The sequence below is a fragment of the Sturnira hondurensis genome, unplaced genomic scaffold (genome assembly GCF_014824575.4).
Source record: "Sturnira hondurensis isolate 20B ecotype Veracruz unplaced genomic scaffold, ASM1482457v3 Scaffold0021214, whole genome shotgun sequence".
NCBI classification, from domain to species: Eukaryota; Metazoa; Chordata; class Mammalia; order Chiroptera; family Phyllostomidae; genus Sturnira; species Sturnira hondurensis.
The window spans coordinates 3,655,550-3,678,158 of NW_028093845.1; the positions used below are offsets into that span (position 1 = coordinate 3,655,550).

General features: G+C 42.8%; 1 protein-coding gene across 4 annotated transcripts in view; it reads left to right on the top strand.

Annotated features, from left to right (window-relative positions):
• Positions 1-22,609, top strand: part of DIP2C (DIP2 acetate--CoA ligase C (putative)) — a 438,780-nt gene that overhangs the window by 286,300 nt on the left and 129,871 nt on the right. For all 4 annotated transcript variants that reach the window (XM_037031859.1, XM_037031860.1, XM_037031861.1 and 1 more), the window contains 2 exons: positions 7,196-7,287; positions 18,558-18,668. In XM_037031859.1, the coding sequence (XP_036887754.1) occupies positions 7,196-7,287; positions 18,558-18,668 (203 nt within the window). The remainder of the gene's footprint in view (positions 1-7,195; positions 7,288-18,557; positions 18,669-22,609) is intronic.

The window sequence follows — 22,609 nt, forward strand, 5'->3', positions numbered from 1 at the left end:
CAGTCTAACAATTTTTTTTAAGATTTTATTTATTTATTTATCTTTAGAGGGGAAGGAGAGAGGGAGAGAAACATCAACGTATGGTTGCCTTTTGTGAGTCCCCTGCTGGTAGTTAGCCTGCAAGGATCCGGCCTGCAACCCAGGCATGTGCCCTGACTGGGAATCGAACCGCGATCATCTGGTTCGCAGGCCCATGCTCAATCCACTGAGCTACGCCAGCCAGGGCCCAAAATTGTTTTGAATGAAGTTAGAGACAACTAAGTGCGGCTGGAGCTATCTTATGGGAAAAAACAAACAAAGTTTTTGGCCAACCCAGTACCTCCCTACCAACAGTGCACAAGGGTTCCGTTTTATCCACATCCTTGCCAGCATTTGTTATCTCCTGTCTTTTTCATAATAGCCATTCTAACAGGTGTGAAGTGATAGCTCATTGTGGTTTTCGTTTTGCATTTCCCTGAAAATTAGTGATATTGAGCACTTTTTGTATATCTATTATTTATCTGCATGTTGTCTTTGGAAAAGTGTCTATTCCTATTCTGTGCTCATTTTCAAATGAGATTGGGGGGAGGTTGATCAGATTGTATGAGCTCTTTATGTATTTTGGATATTAACCCATTATTATTCATCATTTCTGAATTTCTTCTCCCATTTAGTACAATAGATTGCCTTTTTATTTTGTTGATGGTTTCCAGTGCCATGCAGAAGACTGATGTAGTCCCACTTGTTTATTTTTGCTTTTGTTGCCAAATCCAAAAAATCATCACCAAGACTGATGTCAAGGAGGTTACTGCCTATGTTTTCTCCTAAGACTTCTATGGTATCAGGTCTTACAGTCTAATCACTACTCCATTTTGAGTTAATTGTAAAAAAGATTTTATTTATTATATTTTTTTAGAAAAGAGAAGGTAGGGAGAGATAGAGGAGAGAAACAACAATATGGGAGGTAACCATTGATTGGTTGTTTCTCGTACGTGCCCCAACTGGGGACCAAACCCTCAACTCAGGCCTGTGCCCAGTCTGAGAATCAAACTGGAGACTTTTTGTTTTACAGGATGACACCCAACCAACTGAGCCACACCCGTCAGGGTTTGAGTTAGTTTATTGTATATGGTGTAAGACAGTGGTCTTGTTTTATTCTTTTGCACATGGCTGTCCAATTTCCCAACACGATAAGCTGAAAATACTATCTGTTCCCTATTGTATATTCTTGGCTCCTTTGCCATAAGATAATTGACCATATGTGTAGGTTTATTTCTGGGATCTTTTCCATTTACTTGATCTATGTGTCTATTTTTATGCCAGTACCACACTGTTTTTGTTACTATAGTTTGTAATATAGCTTAAATGAAGAGAACAAAGATATCTTCATCTTTGTTCTTTTTTCTCAACATTGCTTTTGACATTTGGGGTGTTTTGTTGTTTCATACACATTTTAGAGTTCTATTTCTGTGAAAAAATGCTATTGAAATTTTGATAGGGATTGTATTGAGTGTCTGGATTGATTTGGGTAGTATGGACATTTTAACAATATATACAAACCTTGGAGACACTGCAGGTTTAGTTCCAAACCACTGCAGTAAAGTGGCCTTCTCAATAAAGTGAGTCCCATGAATGTTTACTTTTTCCATGTAAAAGTTATGTTTACACTATACTGAGTCTATTAAGAATGCAATACTATTGTCTAAAAAAAAAACAGCGTAATTACCTTAAATGTACATACTTTATTTCTAAAAAATGCTAACCATCATCTGAGCCTTCAGCAAGTCATAATGTTTTTGCTGCTGGAGAGCCCTCCTTTGATGTTGATGCAAACCTAGTACTGCAAGGAGCCTTTGTTAATTCTTCCAGTCCACGAGCACAGAATATTTTTCCATTTATGTGTATCTTCAGTTTCTCTCATCAGTGTCTTAGACAGTTTTTAGTGTACATGTCTTTTCACCTCATCAGTTAATCTTATTTCCCAGTATTTAATTCTTTTTTATGCTATTTTACATGGGATTATCATCTTGATTTCTTTCTGATAGTTCATTATTAATGTATAGAAATGCAATTGATTTCTGATTCTGAAACTTGACTGAATTTATTCTAACAGGCTTTGTTTGGTGGAATCTTTAGGGTTGTTGAATAAAAATGGCATTGTCTTACGAATCTTAGAGGAAAGTCTGTTAGCGTTTCTCCATTAAGTATGATGTTAGCTTGTCGTGTGGCCTTCATCGTATTGAGACACATTCCCTAACACCCACTTTGTTGGGAGTTTTTATCATAAATGGATGTTGAATTTTGTTAGATTTTCTATGTCTGAGATGATCATATGATATTTTTTATCATTCATTGTGTTGTATACACATGGTATAGCACATTGATTAATTTGTGGCTGTTGAACCATCTTTGCATTTATGGTATAAAGGCCCCTTGGTTATGGTGTATGATCCTTTTAATGTGTTGTTGAATTTGATTTACTAACATTTTGTTGACGATTTTGCATCTATGTTCACCAGGGACATTGTCCTACAATTTCCTTTTCTTGTGGCATCCTTGTCAGGGTAATGCTAGCCTCATAAAATGAGTTTGGAAGTGTTTCGTCATCTTCTGTTTTCTCTGAAGAGTGTGAGAAGGCTTGTGACTAATTTGCCTTTGAATATTTGGTAGATTCACCAGTGAAGCTGTCTGGTCCAGAACTTTAAGGGTTTTTTGGTAGATTTTTGATTACTGATTCATTCTCCTTACTAGTAATTGGTCTGTTTAGGTATTGTATTTCTTCATGATTTAGTCTTGGGTGGTTGTATGTATCTAGGAATTTGGATAAATTTCTTACAGGTTTTCTAGTTAGTTGGCTTATCATTGTACATAGTAGTCTCTTCTGATCCTTTGTATTTCTGTAAAATCAGTTGTAGTGTCTCCTCTTTCATTTCTGATCTTATTCACTTGAATCCTTTCTCTCTTTTTCTTGGTGAGTGTAGATAAGTGTGGGGGCGACTTTTCCCTCAAGTCCCCTCATCCGCCATGGATGAAAGTAAACACTACTAAGACATGATCTGCTTGGAGAGGTGGCCAGTTTCTCAGAGGAAAAAGGCCAGGAGCCCCTTCCTCCAGGGGCTTTTGTTGGGTTGTAATACACAGGAATACAGGGCGGCAAGGATCAAACAGTAGAGAACATTTCAAAGAAATCTGAGGGCTTAGTCTGAGTCAGTGTCTGTCAGGAAAGGGGGTTTGCAGAAACTTTGAGAGACATACTCACTTCCTGCTTGGACCCTTAACATATGAATGAAAGCACTCTTAGCAGAGCAGGTTTTACAGGATTTTTAGGAATTCTTTCTTATGCCAGATTTCCCCGGATCCACTCTAGCAAGGCAAGGAGCTGCACCCCTCCCCATCAGGTATTTAGGCTTAAGTGGATTAGAACCAGGAAGCACTTCTCCCAGAGGACATGGGGATTCAGGCTATGTCACATAGCCGGGGGGCAAGGGTCCATTGCTCCCTCTTTGTTACAGCCCCCTGAGTCCTTCCATGATGGCCTCCCAAGTGATTGAGTCTGGCTTAGGTTGCCCCTCGCTGTAAGGAGATTTACCCATCATGGACTTCTGACTATCCTTTGGGGGCAGGGTGGAAACTGAGGCAGCGTTTGCTACCAGAGACAAGCTTTGTCTCCTGTGGCTCTCATTCCAGAGGTCGCTTACTCATCCTTAGCCACGGGGTGGGGTGGGGGGCGGGTAGTTACAATTCTTGAAACCAGGCAGAGGTGGTCCACAACAGATAAAGGTTTGTCAATTGTGTTTATATTTTCATAAACTGGATCTTGGTTTCATTGATATATTCTATTGTCTTTTGAGTCTGTATATCGTTTATGTCTCCTGTAACCTTTTTATTTCCTTCCCACTACTAACCTTGGGCTTCATTTGTTCTTTTTCTTGGTCTTTGAGGTATAAAGTTAGCTTGTTTGGTGGAAATTTTTCTAGTTTCTGGAGGATAGACATTTATTGCTATTAACTTTCCTCTTAGCAATGCGTTTGCTGCATCCCATGAGTTTGGTATGTTGGGTTTCCATTTTTATTAGTCTCAAGGTATTTTTGATCCATTCTTAATTTTTTGTTGTTGACCTGTTGGCTATTCAGCAGCATGTTGTTTAATCTCTTTGGTTCGCAGGCCCGCGCTCAATCCACTGAGCTACACCAGCCAGGGCTACGTGTTGTTTAATCTCAACATACTTGTGACTTTTCCAGTTTTCTGTGATTGATTTCTAGTTTCATACCATTGTGGTCAGAAAAGGTGCTTGATACGATTTCACTCTTGTTAAATTTGTTAAGATTTGTTTCGTGGCCTAAGATGTACTCTACCCTGGAGACTGTTCCCTGTCCACTTGAGAGGAATATGTGTGCGGTTGGCTTTTTGGATGGAATGCTCTGTGTATATCTTAAGTTCATCCGGTCTAATGTGTCATTTAAGGTTGGTGTTTCCTTACCATGTCTGGATGATCTATTCATTGATGTAAATGGAGTATTAAAGCTTCCTAATATTATTATATTGCTAACTATTTCTCCCATTAGGTCTGTTAATATTTGCCTTATACATTTATGTGCTCCTGTTTATTATGTTGGGTGCATAAATATTTCCTCCTGTTGGGTTGCCACTTGTATCATCACATACCATCTTCTTTGAGTCTTATTGCAGTCTTTGTTTTACAGTAAGTTTTGTCTGATGCAGATATTGCTATCCTAACTTTATTTTGGATTCCATTTGCATGAAAAATGTTTTTCTATCCATTTATTTTCACTCATGTATGTCCTTACCTCTGAAGTGAATCTACTGTAGACAGCATATACAGTAGATTGCCATTGTTTCTATCCATTCAGCCACTCTGTCTTTTGATTGGAGAATTTAGTCCATTTCATTTTTAAGTAATTATTGGTAGGTATGTACTTATCGTCATTTTGTTCTTTATTTTCTGGCTATTTTATAGTGTTTCTGTTCCCTGTCTTCTACTCTTCTTCTCTTCCTCTGTGATTTGATGATTTTCTTTATTGGTATGCTTACATTCATTGCTCATTATCTTTTATCTCCTATAGATTTTGCTTGGTGGTAACCATAAGGCTTTCATGTAACACCTTATATGTATGATAATCTATTTTAAACTTAGGCTGTTTTAAGTTGATATGTTTGATTGCATTCTAAAGCTCTGCATTTTTATTCCCCCTGCCATATTTTATAATTTTGATGTCACATTTTACATCTTCTCTTCTTGTGTATCCCTTAATTATTATAACAGTTTTTCTACTACTTTTGTCTTTTTAACCTTCACACTAGCTTTATAAGTGACTAATCTACAACCTTAACTATATATTTACCGATATCAGTGAGATTTATACTTTCCTATGTTTTGATGTTACTAATTAGTGTCTCCACCCCATTTTTTATTTTTTATTTTTAGCTTAAAGACGTCCCTTTAACCTCCTTTTGCAAGGCTGATTACTGGTGATGAAGTCCTTTACCTTTTGCTTGTCCGATAAACTCTTTATGAGTCCTTCGATTCTTGATGATGAGTTTACTGGGCAGAGTATTCTTGGTTGGAAGTTTGTTTTTCTTTCTTCTTTATAAACCAAACAAGAACTGTTATCTTCTTTAACTTAAAAGTCAGAAACTTTTTCTTTCTTTTTTCCCTTTGAAAAACACCAAGCACATTTCTAGTATTTGCCAGAAGTGTATTGCCCTTTCAGACTCTCTGCTTTGTTATCATCTGGTTTTAAATGACTTTATGGTAATATTAACTTTTTTTGTGATCTGAAGTCACAAAATAATTGTGTTTCTTTAAGAAACAGAATTATCCCCTGATTGATTTCTAATGGCTAGTACTTATATATTTGAGAAAAAATATAATCACCAACACCCCCCCCCCCCGAAATAATTGTAAAATAGCCAGTATTGAGGAGAAGGATTTAGAGAGAATGAAGGAGGGGGCATGAATAAAACTTCATACCTAGTAATTACTCCAAGTTTTGAAGAAGCATGCTACAGTGTATACTATAATTTTGTGGTTTATAGCTTGCCTATGACATTAATAAAACAAAGAAACATTTGTTGAGCACAAACTGTGAACCAGGAATGTCCTAGAAATTAGAGGAATCAAAGATAATGAAAACATTCTCTTCGTCTTATTAAGGCAAATCAATCCTGTGGCAGGTAAACAGATTAATAAAACTAATTGAGTTGTTGCAAAACCCAATATGAAAAAAATTGCAGATTTTTTTATTGAAAATATGCTATAAACAAAAATCTTTTAAATTTAGCTTTTATGTATAAAATAGGGAAAGATCAAAACAGCGATTGCACTTGTAGGAAACAGTTGAAACTGCCCTTTACTGTAGTGTATGAATCACTAGAACTTCTAACACTTTGGCTACTTCTGAAAAGTCATAGATCCTCAAGTTGTAAAAGACCTTTATGTGTCCAAGATCTCACCTTAGATTTTGAAGTCATTTATTACATCTCACACTATTTACCATTGCCCAGAGGGTCCTGAGGAAAAGGCTGGCATTGGGGTGAAGGGATTTGAAATTTGCAAATTCTAAAAAGTTGGTCATTCTTTTAGAATTCTTTTTTAAAAATCCTGCTTCGTGGTCATTTTTTCTAGAGTTTGAAACTTTAAAGTAATTCAAAATATTTATCATTATCTCCAAGTTCAAGGATTCCTTTCCTATAACTCTGAGGTAGAAAAATTTGAAGTTGAGAAATATAGGACCACAGAGGAAGGGGTCAAGCTCTTTAAAGCCAGTCTTATGAACCCTTTACATTCATTACAGTCATGCAAGTCAGGGCTGTTTAACACAGGAAATGCGTGTCATTTTCCTGACATAAATTAGCAGTAACACACTATTGCTATGGTTTTTGCCCTGCTTTGCTCCCTGGAAGTCTTTCTCTACAACTTCCGTGATAATTAAAATTCTCTATGGCTTTGCCATTGGCAGTTTATACTCTAAGAGTGTTTGCATTAGCACCGTGTTCCGGTGTTTAGGCTTCTCAGCTTTTGTGAGTCAGAGTTGCTGGCTTTTACTTCCCATCTTGATTCCAGGGACTCAGGATAACTTACTCAAAGGCTTAACATGAAAAAGTAATACTTGTTGTATAGTTTAATGTGCACATGTATACACAGCTGGAAAGACATGTGTCCAATTACTTGTGTCTTTACAATTTGTGTTGATAGGCAAACTGTGGACAAGAAGTATGAAGGTTGCTTACAACATTCTGCATAAATTAGGTACAAAGCAAGAACCGATGGTGCGACCTGGAGATCGGGTGAGTGCAGTTTGTTACATCTGCAAAGCACATTGTCTTGTGTGGAAAGGTATCCACTGTTACAAAGTTCCAGAGTCCGGCATCTCCTGAAACTAACACTGATAAATAACGCTTTCCTAACATTTACTATGAACCTGGAGCAGTTACATAACAAGCAGTTTCATCTTCACAGCAACTCAGTGGGTCTGACTAGAGTACTTGTCATGCTTTATCCACGAGGACACCGGACTTGAGAGGATAAGTATCAAAATCAGATGCAGGCACAAAACTACCAAGTGACATAGTCCAGCGTTCATATCCATTTCAATCGGACTCCAAAGCCTGTGTCGTGTATTGTCTCCTCTGTTGAAAAATAACTGTGTTGTCTACCTGAGCAGGCAGGACAGTATATTTAACACTTCTTTTACATTAGTCAGTGAGGTCAACAACCTTGGCAGCAAACCTCTGGTACCATCTCTTTCCCGGTGTTAAAGGTCTTGATAGACGCTACCGTCTTTCACCGAAAAGCAAATTTTTATTCTTACTGCAATCTGATCAGTTGCAGAGGGCGGATATTAGTACCTCCATCTCCATGTTACCCTCACAGCAGGTAGTAATCATGTCCGTGTTCCACAGCCAGGTCTAGGTGTGGGGCTGGGTTGGAACCCAGCTTTCTTGACTTTGTTTCCATGTGCCACCCTGTGCCTCAGACGCCCCAGGACCGGGTTATCCTATCAGCACCCAGAGGACTCCCGATGAATTTTATAGACATGTCATTGTGGAGCACCGCAGCCGGACAAGAAAACAAGCTATGATTTACTGAAGAGAGATTATAAAGACAGAAGCTCATTACAGGCAATTTTGTAGAGATTGCTGCCAACCTAGGGTCCTGTGATAGGCCATGATCCTTTCCAATTTTCTATTGGACAGATTTGGTCTTTAGCTGGTCACCCCACCCTTACCAATAATAAAACTCATTACAAAGGTACAGCCATCAAAATAGTGTGGTACTGACATAAAGACAGACGTAGACCCATGAAATGAGAGCCCAGGACTAAATCCTCACGTACTTGCTCCTATGTGGTCAGATGATTTTCATCAATAATGCGAAGACATTAAATAGGGAAAGGATAGTTTATTCAACAAGTGGTGCTGGGAGAACCGGCTATCCACAAGTAAAAGAACAAAGTTGGACCCTTATATAAAAAATTAATTCAAAATATGTCAAATACCAAAGTATAAGAGGTAAAACTATAAAACTGGTACAATAACACATAGGGGAAAAGCTTCATGGCATTGGATTTGGCAGTAATTTCTTGGATATGACATTAAAAACCTGGGCAACAAAAAAAATTGATACATTGAACACTACTGAGGGTAAAAAGGCAACATAAAGAATGGGTGAAAAATGCAAGTCACATATATGATAGGTAATTAATATCCAGAAAATATAAAAAAACTTTCCCAGCTCAACAACAATAATAACCAAAAAAATAGAATTTTAAAAATGGGTAGAGGTGAATTGACATTTCTCTAGAGAAGATTTAAAACTGGCCAGTGAACACATGGAAAAATGCTCAGCATCACTAATTATCGGGGAAATGTACATCAGAACCACAGTGAGATACCACCCCATACCTATTGGGATGGCTACTATCAAAAACAGAAAATAATTACGTGTTGGCAAGAATGTGGAAAAGTTGGAGCACTCGTGCACCTCGGGAGGGACACGCAGTCAGGTAGCTGCGTGGAGAACAGTACGGCGGTTTCTTAAAGACCGAATGCAGAGTGGCAGTCTCCTCCCACTGCTTGGCTCCAATTTCAAAAGAATGGAAAGCAAGGACTTGAATGGATAGTTCTACACCGATGCTCATAGCAGTATTATTCGCAAAAACCAAAAGGGGAAAGCACCCTGAGTGTCTATAGATGGATGGATAGATAGCAAACTGTGGGATGTTTATGCAGCAGCATGTTAGTCAGCCTTAAAAAGGAAGGAGATTCGGACATATGCTGTAACATGGGTAAATCTCAGGGACATTATATTAAGTGGAATAAGCCAGTCACAAAAGGACACTTATCATACGGTTGCACACGTGCGAGGTACTTAAAGTAGTTAAATTCACCGAGACGGGAGAGTGATGGTGACCAGGGGCTGGGAGGGGAGCGTGGGGAGTTAGGGCGTGATGGAGAGAGCGAAGATGGAACAGTTCTCTAGACAGACGGTGGTGATGGTTGCACAACAGCGTGAGTGGTATTTAATATGAATCTACTGAACTGTATACTTGAAAATAGTTGAGATGAACTTTGTTATATATAGTTTACCACAATAAAATACTCAGTTGTAATATATCTCCCTTATCTATAATTTGGTTAATAATCTTAGTATTCTTTAAAATTCTTTTATGGTATTGCCTGCAGATTCTTGAAGTTCCATTGCAATTACAAAATAAACTACATATGGTTAGCTAAGATGTTTATACAAGGAGGGGACCCCAAAAATGCAGAATTATCTTCTGGAAGGTGGGCCACTTGTAGTACAGGCTTCCCCCACTAGGTGGGTGTTCTAGGAACCCATCTGTATCAGTGTACCAGGTGGAGTTGTTGTGAGAGGCTGCCTTCGGCTTCAGTGAAGTTTTTTGAAGACTCTCTCAATGCATTTGCCCATTTCATGATGGGTGATTTCCGATGGCTTTTGGCCAAAAATGCATGACCCCCATGCCACACACTTCCCTTTTCACCCGTTGTCATCCCGAATGACTTTTTTTGTTTATTTCCCTGGATAAAAGAGAAAGATTCCTCAAAGGGAAACGTTTTGCCAAGGAGAAAGAGGTGAAACAAAAAAACAGCAGAAGCACTAAGAGGCATCAAAATTGACAAGTTCTAAAACTGTTTTGAATAGTGGAAAAAATGTCTCAGTAGGTGTATTGCATCCATTGGAGAGTACTTTGAAGACGACTGAAGTTTAAACATGTAAAAATACATAATTTTTTATAAATAAATTCCAGGGTTTTTAAAAAATCCCTCCTTGTAGGAATACAGGAGTACAGCTTAATAGAGTAAAATATGTAAAGGAATTTTTTTGTTTTCAGTGACTGGTTTGAGTTGTATAAGGGGGACTGCTTTTCTTAATTATTCCATAAAAGTTATTTTTGTGGTGTTGATGTGGCCAAGGTGGCAGATGGGGACTTGGCTGCCCAGTGGGGTGGAGCTGGGGCCAGAGTCTGGAGAAGAATTGGAGATCCTGGACCAGAGCCAGCTGCTGGGCCGGGGCACCTGCAGAGAGCGGTGAGGCGGCAGGTGGTGGCAGAGCATCCGCACCTGCCTTGACTCTGGCACACAGGGCCCTGGGCAACCTGTCCATGAGCTGTGGGAGCACACAGGAGAAAGGAAGACAACAGTGGCTTGCACAGAAGCCATGAACAAAAATCAGCTTGTGGACAATAAGAAATGCAAATACTTTGCCAAGCCAGAGCCACAGGTTCGCAAGTGCAATGAGCAGCCATGCCAAACCAGATGGATGAAGACAGAGTGGACCCCAAGTTTGGGCACCTGTGGAAAAGGGGTGCATGGGTTACCTACAAGCCGCATGTAGGTAACCACTGAGCAATGGAAGCAGGATTAGGGTCCAAAGAGGGACTCTGCTGGGCCTTAACCTGCCTTTGCCCAGTACTGTGAGGGCCAGGACTGCATGGCCATGGGGGAGGCGGAAGCAGGGTCAGCATGATTGGGCAAGTGTGGCAAAGGTGTCTGTCACTGGGCCCTGAGGTGTATTAACCCTAGAAAACAAGTGTCCTCTCCAGCAGACCCAGGGCGGCTGAGGACTATGACAATCACTAGAAATGCTATCTGTGGCCAATGAGTGAGTGGGTTAAGCCCAACATAGAAACTTCAAATTTTTTTTTGTTAAAAAAAAATGTTCCCAGTGCATACACAGTGGGGTCAAAGCTCCTCTTTTGAGGTTAGCTGGTTCTGCCCCTTTACCCAGTCACCATGGAAACTTGGCTAGGGAGATGCCTCAGTTCCACATTGTGAGCTGTGAGAGTGAGTGAAACACGCTTTAACCACCTCCAACCTGCTGGAGAGGAAAAACCGAAGGGATTCGGAAGCATCATCCAGTGCTGAGCTGGCACGGGGTCCCACCTGGGACAGTGGTACTATCCAACACCATGGGGAGCAGGATTCCTGGTGGCCAACAGAGGGCGAGCTCCGCACAGTGGAACCGAACCTGGGGAAACGGAGGCTGCAGTTCCTGAAACAGCCTGAAGAGCTGAGATCCCTGATGCCAAAGCCGGCCTCTGGTGGGAGAGGGAAAAGTCATCGCCAACGAATTGGAAACCAAAGCCCCTGGGGTCCTGATGCCAGTGCTGCGCGATCCAGGACAGTGGTGCCACTGAGGTCCCAAGAACCAACTGGGCTTATAGAGCTGCAGAGGTCCAGAGCACCCACCGGGACCACGGTGCCACTGAAGTCTGGAGCACCTACTAGGACCGCAGTGCCACTCAAACTGGACCCAGCCAGTATTCAGGTGAGCTGGGACCCACCAGGCTTCTGGAGGGATGGACACTAGTGTTAAACTCAGACATATTTCCTAAAAGGAAGGGCTCCAGTAGTCTCTCTGTACAAGAGAGAGCCCTTTTCTTAAGCAGGAAAAGTTAACAAACGCAGCACTGGGGCTTATAAAAAAGACAATGGAAGTGATGAAGCTGGGCCACCAAATGAGAGAGACTCAAATACAACAAAAAGTGTTAAGGGAGGAAGCTGGCCTGCTCCTCAATGAAAAGCTACCATTCCAGGCCAACACTTAAGTCATGATAGTGAACTTGAGCAACAAAGCTAAGAAATATCTAATGGAAATCAACAATCAGTGGGACAAATATGCACAAGAAAGTGGTGAGATATTTTCATCAAGACAAGATGTCTCAGAGACAGTCTCCAAATATGCAAAACAGACTTCAGAGCCTCAAAGGACACCGCTCTTGGAGAAAGAAAAGCTGGTCTCCAATTTCCAGCAGCAGGGGGGGCAGTGAGGGACATTCTGCTGGGAAAGGAGAAAGAGTACAGGGAGCTGTGGACAGTCCAGGAGGAGCCAAAGAAAGTGTGAGCTGAGACGGCTGCAAAGGCTGGGCCAGAACCTCCAGGAAACGGCCTTCCTGGAGAGGCAACTGAGTGAGTCAGCCATGAGCATGCTGGGGAGAGAGAAGAAAAGGAGCTCAAAAGGAAGGGCCAGGCCTTGGAGGTGGCAGCAGAGAGGCATCCTGCCCAGCTGTGCTGCCTCTGAGCAGAGAACCTGGACTCACACAGAGTCCCTCCAGCAGTCCCAGCAGCACGGGGAGGAAAAGGCCCTCCACCCCTGGTTACAAATTACGAAGCAGCAGCTGCAGCAGGAAAAGCAGTGGTCTTCAAAGAGCTCGTATGAGGACAGGCAGGAAAAGAGTCCAGGAAGAGCTCATAGCAGGGTGTTCCAGAGTCTCCAGGAAGTTCNAGAGGCTGCAGTTCCTGAAACAGCCTGAAGAGCTGAGATCCCTGATGCTAAAGCCGGCCTCTGGTGGGAGAGGGAAAAGTCATCGCCAAGGAATTGGAAACCAAAGCCCCTGGGGTCCTGATGCCAGTGCTGCGCTATCCAGGACAGTGGTGCCACTGAGGTCCCAAGAACCGACCGGGCTTACAGAGCTGCAGAGGTCCAGAGCACCCACCGGGACCACGGTGCCACTGAAGTCTGGAGCACCTACTAGGACCGCAGTGCCACTCAAACTGGACCCAGCCAGTATCCAGGTGAGCTGGGACCCACCAGGCTTCTGGAGGGATGGACACTAGTGTTAAACTCAGATATATTTCCTAAAAGGAAGGGCTCCAGTAGTCTCTCTGTACAAGAGAGAGCCCTTTTCTTAAGCAAGAAAAGTTAACAAACGCAGCACTGGGGCTTATAAAAAAGACAATGGAAGTGATGAAGCTGGGCCACCAAATGAGAGAGACTCAAATACAACAAAAAGTGTTAAGGGAGGAAGCTGGCCTGCTCCTCAATGAAAAGCTACCATTCCAGGCCAACACTTAAGTCATGATAGTGAACTTGAGCAACAAAGCTAAGAAATATCTAATGGAAATCGACAATCAGTGGGACAAATCTGCACAAGAAAGTGGTGAGATATTTCCATCAAGACAAGATGTCTCAGAGACAGTCAGTCTCCAAATATGCAAAACAGACTTCAGAGCCTCAAAGGACACCGCTCTTGGAGAAAGAAAAGCTGGTCTCCAATTTCCAGCAGCAGTGGGGGCAGTGAGGGACATTCTGCTGGGAAAGGAGAAAGAGTACAGGGAGCTGTGGACAGGCCAGGAGGAGCCAAAGAAAGTGTGAGCTGAGACGGCTGCAAAGGCTGGGCCAGAACCTCCAGGAAACAGCCTTCCTGAAGAGGCAACTGAGTGAGTCAGCCATGAGCATGCTGGGGAGAGAGGAGAAGGAGCTCAAAAGGAAGGGCCAGGCCTTGGAGGTGGCAGCAGAGAGGCATCCTGCCCAGCTGTGCCACCTCTGAGCAGAGAACCTGGACTCACACAGAGTCCCTCCAGCAGTCCCAGCAGCACGGGGAGGAAAAGGCCCTCCACCCCTGGTTACAAATTACGAAGCAGCAGCTGCAGCAGGAAAAGCAGTGGTCTTCAAAGAGCTCGTATGAGGACAGGCAGGAAAGGAGTCCAGGAAGAGCTCATAGCAGGGTGTGCCAGAGTCTCCAGGAAGTTCCCTAGCCACCAGATAAAATCCCAACTGAACTGCTAGGTACTAACCCCTTCCCTTAATTAGGTTTTTCTTTAATTAGCTCCTGTTCAGGAACAGGATGTTCCTCAAACCTCCAGATAGACGAACACCTTTTGCCAAACACGCATACCTGAAACCAGGTGGAGAAAACCACCTTGAGTAATTGAAAGGAAAACAGTTGTGTGATTTATTCCATCTAGCTGAGGCCGATTTCTTCATAGAAAGAGCTCTTTTAGGGTTAGCATCTCAGATCGACTTCATATAGCACTTTTTGCTCTGTGAACAACCAATATCGGTTCATCCTCATTCCTTTAGGCCAACTCAGAACTAAAAGACAATGTTTTTAACCTTTTTTTTAAAGTTTGTGCTAGTGACCAGGTAGCTCCTTTGTTCATGAATGAGAAAGAACCCTAATAGCAATAAGATCAGTATTAGGTAGAATGACCTTTTGGTTGATGCAGCCCACACTTTTAGCTTTCAGTAAATTGGGGAGGGAAGACAGAGGAGATGTATATTATATGGTTTCTTTTGAAAAATTTTTTCTGTGAAGAAATACCTTTAGTATTAATAAGATGGCTGAAAGCTTGTTTTTTTTTTAATAAAGAGTATCAAAAGAAAAATTTTAAATATCTGAACCATAATCTTTTTAAAGATTCTTACTCCATCTGTTCCCCTAGCAATGTCCTAAGTCCTAAGATGACATGATTCTTAATGTTAAATAAAGTAAGTACTTTAGTTTTAGGTCCCCTGTTACTTTTTCTTTCTATGTGTGCACTTAGCCAGGTACACACATAGAAAAGCACACAACTTAATTGTTGTAATTCCACTTACAACAATTTTATGTGGCCATATCTGGCATGTGTAAATAAGTGCTCATTAAAAAGCATACGTGACTGTAGCATTCAATTGATAATAACCTCCTATCACTAACAACAGACTCCTTTGAAAGTCATTTTTGAATGAAACATAACTTCTTCCAGAATAATGGACATTCAGTCCTTACCATGAAAATTATAGGCACTTTGTGTGTAGGTGACTCTGTGAATGCAGTGTGGGGAATACCTTCTTGGACTTTGAACAAGGCATTAAGTGCCGGAACTGAGTAGGTTTCAGGAGGATGTAGGAGGAACTGTGGAAGGCACACGAAGTCTCACACGTGAAGCCTGCCTTAAGGGAGTTTGCAGCATTTTTTTAATAGACACGTTGATTAACTTTTCTATGAATTTGGAAAGGAGTATAGGTCTGGAAAAGAGATGGTGAGTGATACAGCTGAACTTTTTGGGAAACAGAGATTGATCTCTTTCATTTGGGGAGCATCTGGGATCCAAGAATTTTTCTTGGGGTGAAAAAGGCCATGAGTTCTTGGTGGGCTTCCGGAAAAGAGCACGTGAAAGAACCGGAGGCCGGGGTCAGAATGTAGCGTGCCAAAGACGACAAACCAGGCGTGCACACAGTAGGGCTGGCTGGGTGTGGGAAATATAGATAAACCTTGTTTCCTAAATATGGGAAACAAGATGAACCTTAGCAAATACTAGGATGGGCTTCCACCTCTTGATTTGTTGATGTCTGTTCTGCTCTGTGGATAATGAGATGCAAGGAAATCTCGAAGGAATATGTAAAGAACCAAACGAAGAGGAACTGTGTGAGTTTATGAAATCATTTGGAATCTTTGTGGAGTTACCCCCAAACAGGGTTTTGACTGGTCAGACATTAAAGGACAACTTAATGAGAATGATGAGAATATAGACTGCCCTTTCTTTAAAACAAATTGGGAAAAATACTTTTTTTTATTCTAAAAGAGGTTTTAGGATTTTGACCCCTTTCTATCCATTATTTTTATGTGGTTGAGCTTATAATGCAGTTTTATATTCTGTTTTTATTCATTTTATGTTAACGTAACATTTCATCCTATCTTACAACTCTGAGGTTATATAAGATGGCATTAGCAGGTGGATACTAAATCCTGGATCAAGTCCACCTTCCTGCGAGCAGTGCTGGCATGGCGACCAGACTCACATCTCAGAAGCAGGCTGGTACACTGTCTGGCTCTGGGATGCCACCTGCTTTCTCTCTCTCCTGTCTTCATGATGACGACTCCCACCTGCAGAATAGGTACATGTTAGGAAGAGCAAGTCAGTATTTAACTGGTCCCTTATGAATGGGTGAGACCATCGGTTTCAGATGGAATTTCAACATCATCTGCCTTCTTACTACACTTTGACTGGCTTCTCAAGACATTTTGTTCGACTTCAGGGAAAGAAGCCACGTGGCAGTGGTGCCCTGGAAGATTTGCAGACATTCCATTGAATATTGTTGCTTTGCCAGGCCCAGATCTAGAGACAGGTCCCGTCGACTCTCAGCTCGCTGATTGAACGCAGGACATCCGAGGCCAACGCACACACCTCAGATAGCTTTGTAAAAACATAGTTGCTTGTGGCTCATATGCATAGACATATAAATAAGCCCTTTTATTCCTCCTCATAAGTCCTGCTGATGATAGCCTGCCATCTGTCCGGATGCTGTTGAGACAAAATAAGGATTAATATTTAACAACTGTTTCACAGAGTTTCTCAAATAAAATTCGTCAGTAGTGCAAAACGGCTTTTATTGGCCCTTCAGTTTTGTTTGTCTCTCATTTAGATGATTTTAGTAAACTTAAGACATTTCATAGAGAAATTAAATGTTCCCAACTTGATTTTGTTTCCACCAGTTGTTCTGTGTGACTAAATTGCCAACATGGCCAAATTTAAGATGGAGCTTGCTCCATCCCCAGCTACATCTGAAACCTTTTATGCAACCCTCTTTTTTTTTTTAAGGATTTTTTTAAAATATTTTATTTATTTGTCTTAGAGGGGAAGGGAAGGAGAGACAGAGAGAGAGAGAAATATCAATGTATGGTTGCCTCTCATGCGTCCCCTGCCGGGAACCGGGAACTGGCCTGCAACCCAGGCATGTGCCCTGACTGGGAATCAAACCGCGAGCGTGTGGTTCACAGGCCTGCACTCAACCCTCTTTCTTTAGACAGTGAAATTGAATGTTTTATCCAGCTGTTCATGACAAAACTATTCACTTCTAGTTGGGATATTTTTTTAAAAGTTGTTTAGCCCTGGCTGGTGTGGCTCAGTGGATTGAGCACCAGCCTGCGAACCAAAGGGTTGCTGGTTCAGTTACCAGTCAGGGCACGTGCCTGGGTTGAGAGGGCCAAGTCCCCAGTGGGGGCATGCGAGAGGAAACCACACAATGATGTTTCTCTCCCTCTCTCTCTCCCTTCCCCTCTAAGTAAATAAAATCTTGGGTGGGGGGCAGTATAAATTGTCTCCTTAAGAAAAAAAGAAAAATTGTTTCAATTTTGGAATGTGCTAGCACAAAAAATGATGATCATATGCTAAAGCATGAGTTTTATGTGCTTTGTAAACACACCACACTTATAAGAAAGAGTATCGCCGATGCCGTAGCAGCACATGAGAGAAACTCATGTTGAAATAAAGCAGAGTCTGGGGGAGCATGGTGGACAGACCAGACACAGGACTTTGTCTGTTACAACTTGACACCCTAAATCAGGCTTTCTAAAGCAAGAGACTGGGACAGGCTCTGTTTAATTAGCTGCACTGTGCAGACACTACAAGGAGCTCCAGATGAATTTAAGTCACATGAAATGTTTTTAAAATAAGAGGCGATAAAGGAAAAGTTTGACAGATTTCTAGAAAACATTAAATGCACCGACAAAAATAAACTATTATCTCAAGAAGTCTTTACACCAAATTTAATACTATTGTCACATGTATTTAAAATTCATCCAGACTTGAGGGGCACTGTCGAAGCACTAACAGGTAAGTAGGCAAGGGAACTGAAAAGCAGTGTGTCTGAGGATGGACTCTTACAAGCCACTCCATAGAAAAGTGTTCATCACTAATATAGCCTAAGGACAGGAAGAAAACATACTTCAAAGTCATACTATCCATTATCCGGTTATTTGGGTGGTAATCTAAACTAACCTGGCTTTTAGAACCTTTACCACAAAGCTAAGGTGGAGGTTCCAGTGCTCCTGCTTTCAGATGAGAAAACGAAGGCTTAGTGTGGCTAAAACCACCCCAAATCCCAGAGCTAAACCCGAGTGGGGTCTGAATGGGTCCCAGTGCGGGCCCAGCTACTAGCCCAGCACCCGTGAGGACGCACATGGGGTCCTGTCGTGATTGTGGAGACTACAAGGACGTGTATATGAAGCCTGGTAGGAAACAGAACAGTGCGCACTGTAGTTTCCTGTACAGTGTGTCCATGTGGAAGACAGGGACGAAAAGCAAGGACGTCGTGTTCTGGTGCAGTGTTGTAGATGGCTTGGGTAGTGTGCTTGCCTTTCACATGAATTAAAAGTATATGACACCTGGTAAAACATGTCTTCCTAAAGAGGATTTTTAAGTAGGGCACCTAATTTTTGTTTCAGTGTTTGTTCTTACTGGGAGCGTGAATTGTCGGTGGCAGGTTACATCCTTTCATGGTATTTTAAAAGCCGTGTTAATGGTAAATCCACCCCCCTGTGTCCATGCAGGTGGCTCTCGTGTTCCCCAACAATGACCCTGCTGCGTCCATGGTGGCCTTCTATGGCTGCCTGCTGGCCGAGGTTGTTCCCGTGCCCATAGAAGTACCACTCACAAGAAAGGTAAAGAATGCATTGTTTCATTAAAGCCTGTTAACGGGGATGACAGGCTCAACTGCACTGGAACTTTCTCTCATGAGGTCGTAATGTGCAGATGGCCATTTTGAAAATGGCTTTTCATCTCAGCAGGATGTGGATCAAGAGGCACAGAGGGGTGGTTCTTGTTTCTGAGGCTCTCAGGTTTCCAGCTGTTATCTCAGTAAAGGGCACAGTAACTGCACACTCAGCTCAGCCACATGGTTTGGTAGGAGGGGCATATCAGAGGCAGAGCGTCTACGCATTGCAACAGAGTCGAGCCAAGTCATCTGTCAATAAAGCAAGTGTTTGTGTGTCCTCTTCCTCCACATCATTATACTGAAAGTCTGGGCAAATGAGAGATTTTTAATTTGGGGGGGAGGTGGTCGCTGCTTTCACTCAGCTGTTTGGACCTTACCAAGTCCCAGGACCACCTACGATTTGTCAGATCTTACTTTATAATTAGAGTAAGTACTTAATCTTGCTCTGAAAACGATACTGCAGTGCAGTATCAGAAGGAACATTGTACTGTCCTGCACATCGGTGCACATCTCTTCATCCACGCAGACGACTCGCTCTCTGTGCTCCGGAGCTACAGCATCTGTAGGAGAAAGACAGAGGGAGGAGGCCCCACAGGGTTCACACTGGTGGCCACCAAACACAGATGTCTGCTGTTGTCCAAGGAGATGGAGTTGACAGCCATGGAGTGGTCCCCTCTGTCACTCAGGCTCTGTGACTGCAGAGCATAACATTTGTTGTCTTAGAGAACTTCTCTTAATTTTAAATAAAAGAACCATTGGTTGGGTACAGTGGAGAATGGGACAGGTCATGCTCATGAGCGTAGGTGGTGATATGTGGGAGTATTTCTTCCATCCTCCAGTCCTGTTTCCACTGGACTTGTCTTAAAATAATGGGCCATCCCTGGCCAGGTGGCTCAGTTGGTTGGAGTGTTGTGTGGAGTGTTGCACCAAAAAGGCTGCCGGTTCAATCCCCAATCAGGCCACATATCTAGGTTGCAGGTTTGATCCCCAATTGGGTCACATATCTAGGTTGCAGGTTCAATCCCCAATCAGGGCATGTGAAGGAGGCAGCTGATTGATGTTTATATCTCTCTCTCTCTCCCCCTCTCACTAAGATCAATAAACATATCCTTGGGTGATGATTTAAAAACAATGGGCCTAATTAGAACCAAATTTTCTGAATCCTGAATGTTGCTTAATGAAACTGAACAATTTAGTTCCATGTACATTAATTTATTCTCTTCTAATTATGGGGATGAGAGGAGAAGCTCATTTTTCCATTGAAGACATCACAGTAGAAAAAGTCAGTGTCCCAGCGATGCTGGGCATGGGGAGGAGTGAGAGGGTGTTCACACAACTGTGCCAGGACAGGTCTTGAGGGTCACAGCAGATGGAAACGCCTGTCCCCGGCACCCTCTTGAGGTGGCTGAGCTGGTCTGTGAAGGCCAGCTGTCAGCAGAACCTATTTGTCAGCTGGTGAAATTAGGCCGGGCCAGAACTTCTCCTTCCAGACACACGGGCATCCGAGTCTCACAGGAAAGTAGCAAGGCCACCAGGATAGGGGTCAACTGTCCATATTCTAAGTAGGAGAAGGCCAGAGACAGGGCGGGCCCGTGGGCCGCAGGAGTCAGCCGACCAGGGCCGGCGTGTCAGCACTCATCCCTCTCCTTAGAATTCTCAGACACCAGCCATTTGTTTGCTTTAGCAAAGGCTTGCAGATGCCACGTAAAAATGAAATATCTCTGGAAGTGGTAACATCAACGTCTCATCACATTTTTACAACGTCCTATAGTCAGTCACAGAGTCTCTCCCTCAGGCAGTCAGAGGTACTGAGGAGACCATGGGATCCAGGCATTGGGGAGGAGGGACACTGGCAGCCTGGGGCCACCCTGACAGCCAAAATATATGTGCGTGAAAGGATGTGCCCTACATATGGGATTCACTTTAAAGTACTCCGGTCTGAGTGTGCATGTGTGTGTGTTTGGGAGAGGCCAGATTTGCCAAATGTTGGCTATTTGTTGCAGCTGGATGAATAGATTTGTGGGAATCTTTCTTTTTTTTCTCTATATCCTTGTGTGTATCTGAAAATTTCCATTATAAATAAAGAGTTAGCCCTGGCTGGTGTGGCTCAGTGGATTGAGCGGTGGACTGCAAAGCAGAGGGTCGCTGATTCGATTCCCAGTCAGGGCACATGCCTGGGTTGTGGGGAGCACAAGAGGCAACCACACATGGATGTATCTCTCCCTCTCTTTCTCCATCCCTTCCCCTCTGTCTAAAAATAAATAAAATGTTTTAAAAAATAAAAATAATAAAAAGTTAGAAGTTAATTAGCAAATTTATATATATTAGGACAAGTTTATCTTAGTTTTAATAAGGAAAATGCCCATGTCCAATTTCTTTGATCCACCTGGTTCCATGACCACAAGCATCTTTAAGCTCATGAGCCTGCAGCCTTCTGTGTTGATTCTGCATCTGCATCCATGTCTCCATCATGTCTTTCATTATTGTCTTTTTCATCTGACAAGAGCTAACCAGCTGTTAGTTGGCAGTTTGGATGGGCAAGGAACACAACTGAACAAATACCAGCTAGTCGTTGTGGAGCCACGAATCAAAAATGAGTTCAAGAGAGAGGCTTGCATGAAGTTACCTCTTACTTATTAGAGAGAGAATCCTTTCTGTGGGTGTGACTGATGCTTGCCAATGAGGAGACGGAGACGGGATGGTGGAGATGATGGTCGAGTGACATGTCCACTTGCCTTGTCTGCTGCTGGAGGAGTTACTTGTGAGAGAGGCTATGGTAAGGCTAGACTTCCTAGGAAGTGACGTAATTATTCAACTCTCTACGTATTGGAGAAAGATTGAAAGCAAGAGGAAAGTTTAAACTCAAGGGAGGTCCAGATTTTCTTGGCATCTAAAAAAGGATCAGTCATTAGTGAGATCTTGTGATGAGGGAGCTGACCACCCTTGACAGCATGGCTCTGCAGAGGAGGAGCCCCAGCCAGGTGGCCACCTGCAGACCAGAGCGCCCTCGCTCCCAGGGAAAAGGCACAGAGAACAAGTACAGCAGGTGTATACACCAGGAGGGAGTCGTCACATTCTTCCTGAGATGCAGCAGCTGCCTCCCTGACCTGGCCAGTGGCATATCGGGCCAGATAGAGGAAGAGTGCCAGGTGGATGGCTGCACAGGATGTGTCCAGGGTCCTTGCCATCCTTGTCCTCAGGGTCCAGGTAGAAATGCAGTTTTGACATTATGTGTTGGGTGTCTCTGTGCAGGGCTCTGCTCCAGGCTCTGGGTTCTAGTATGTGTTTGTTCAGGGGTCTTGGCGTGTGAAGGAAACGAGCAGGCGAACCAGTAGGTATTGTCCAGATGATGAAGATGAGATGCTCCTTTTAGACAAAGGAGGAACAGGCATGGAATTTGACTGTCCTGCTGAATCATGGCATCCTATTCCCAGTTACTCCCCTTCCCATGTGATCTCTCATCTCTCCCTCTGTATTTTAGGTGTCTTTATCCTTGTGGTTCTGTCATTTTAGAAGTCAAATCATGAGCAGATGAGGGAAAGACAGGGTTCAGGGGACATCATGCCTCCACCGGGGGTGCCAGGATCAGAGTGTGCACTCTCAGCATGGGCACGAGCCCTTCTCGGGTCTTGGCAGGTACCCACTGGCGCTCTCGCTCCCAAAGCCTCTTAGTTATGGACAGTGTGGCAAATTCACACGCACAAAGGAATGCCTTCCTGCTACCGAACCTGATCTCAGAACCTGTCTTCCTTTCCCACCGTGTGGTCATGGTGTTTGGTGATGGGATACACAAATTCCTATTAAAAGCACGGGTGGCAAACACAAGGCCCTCAGGCTGAATCTGGCCCTCCACCTTGTTTCATCCAGCCCGGCACCTTGTTTCTACCT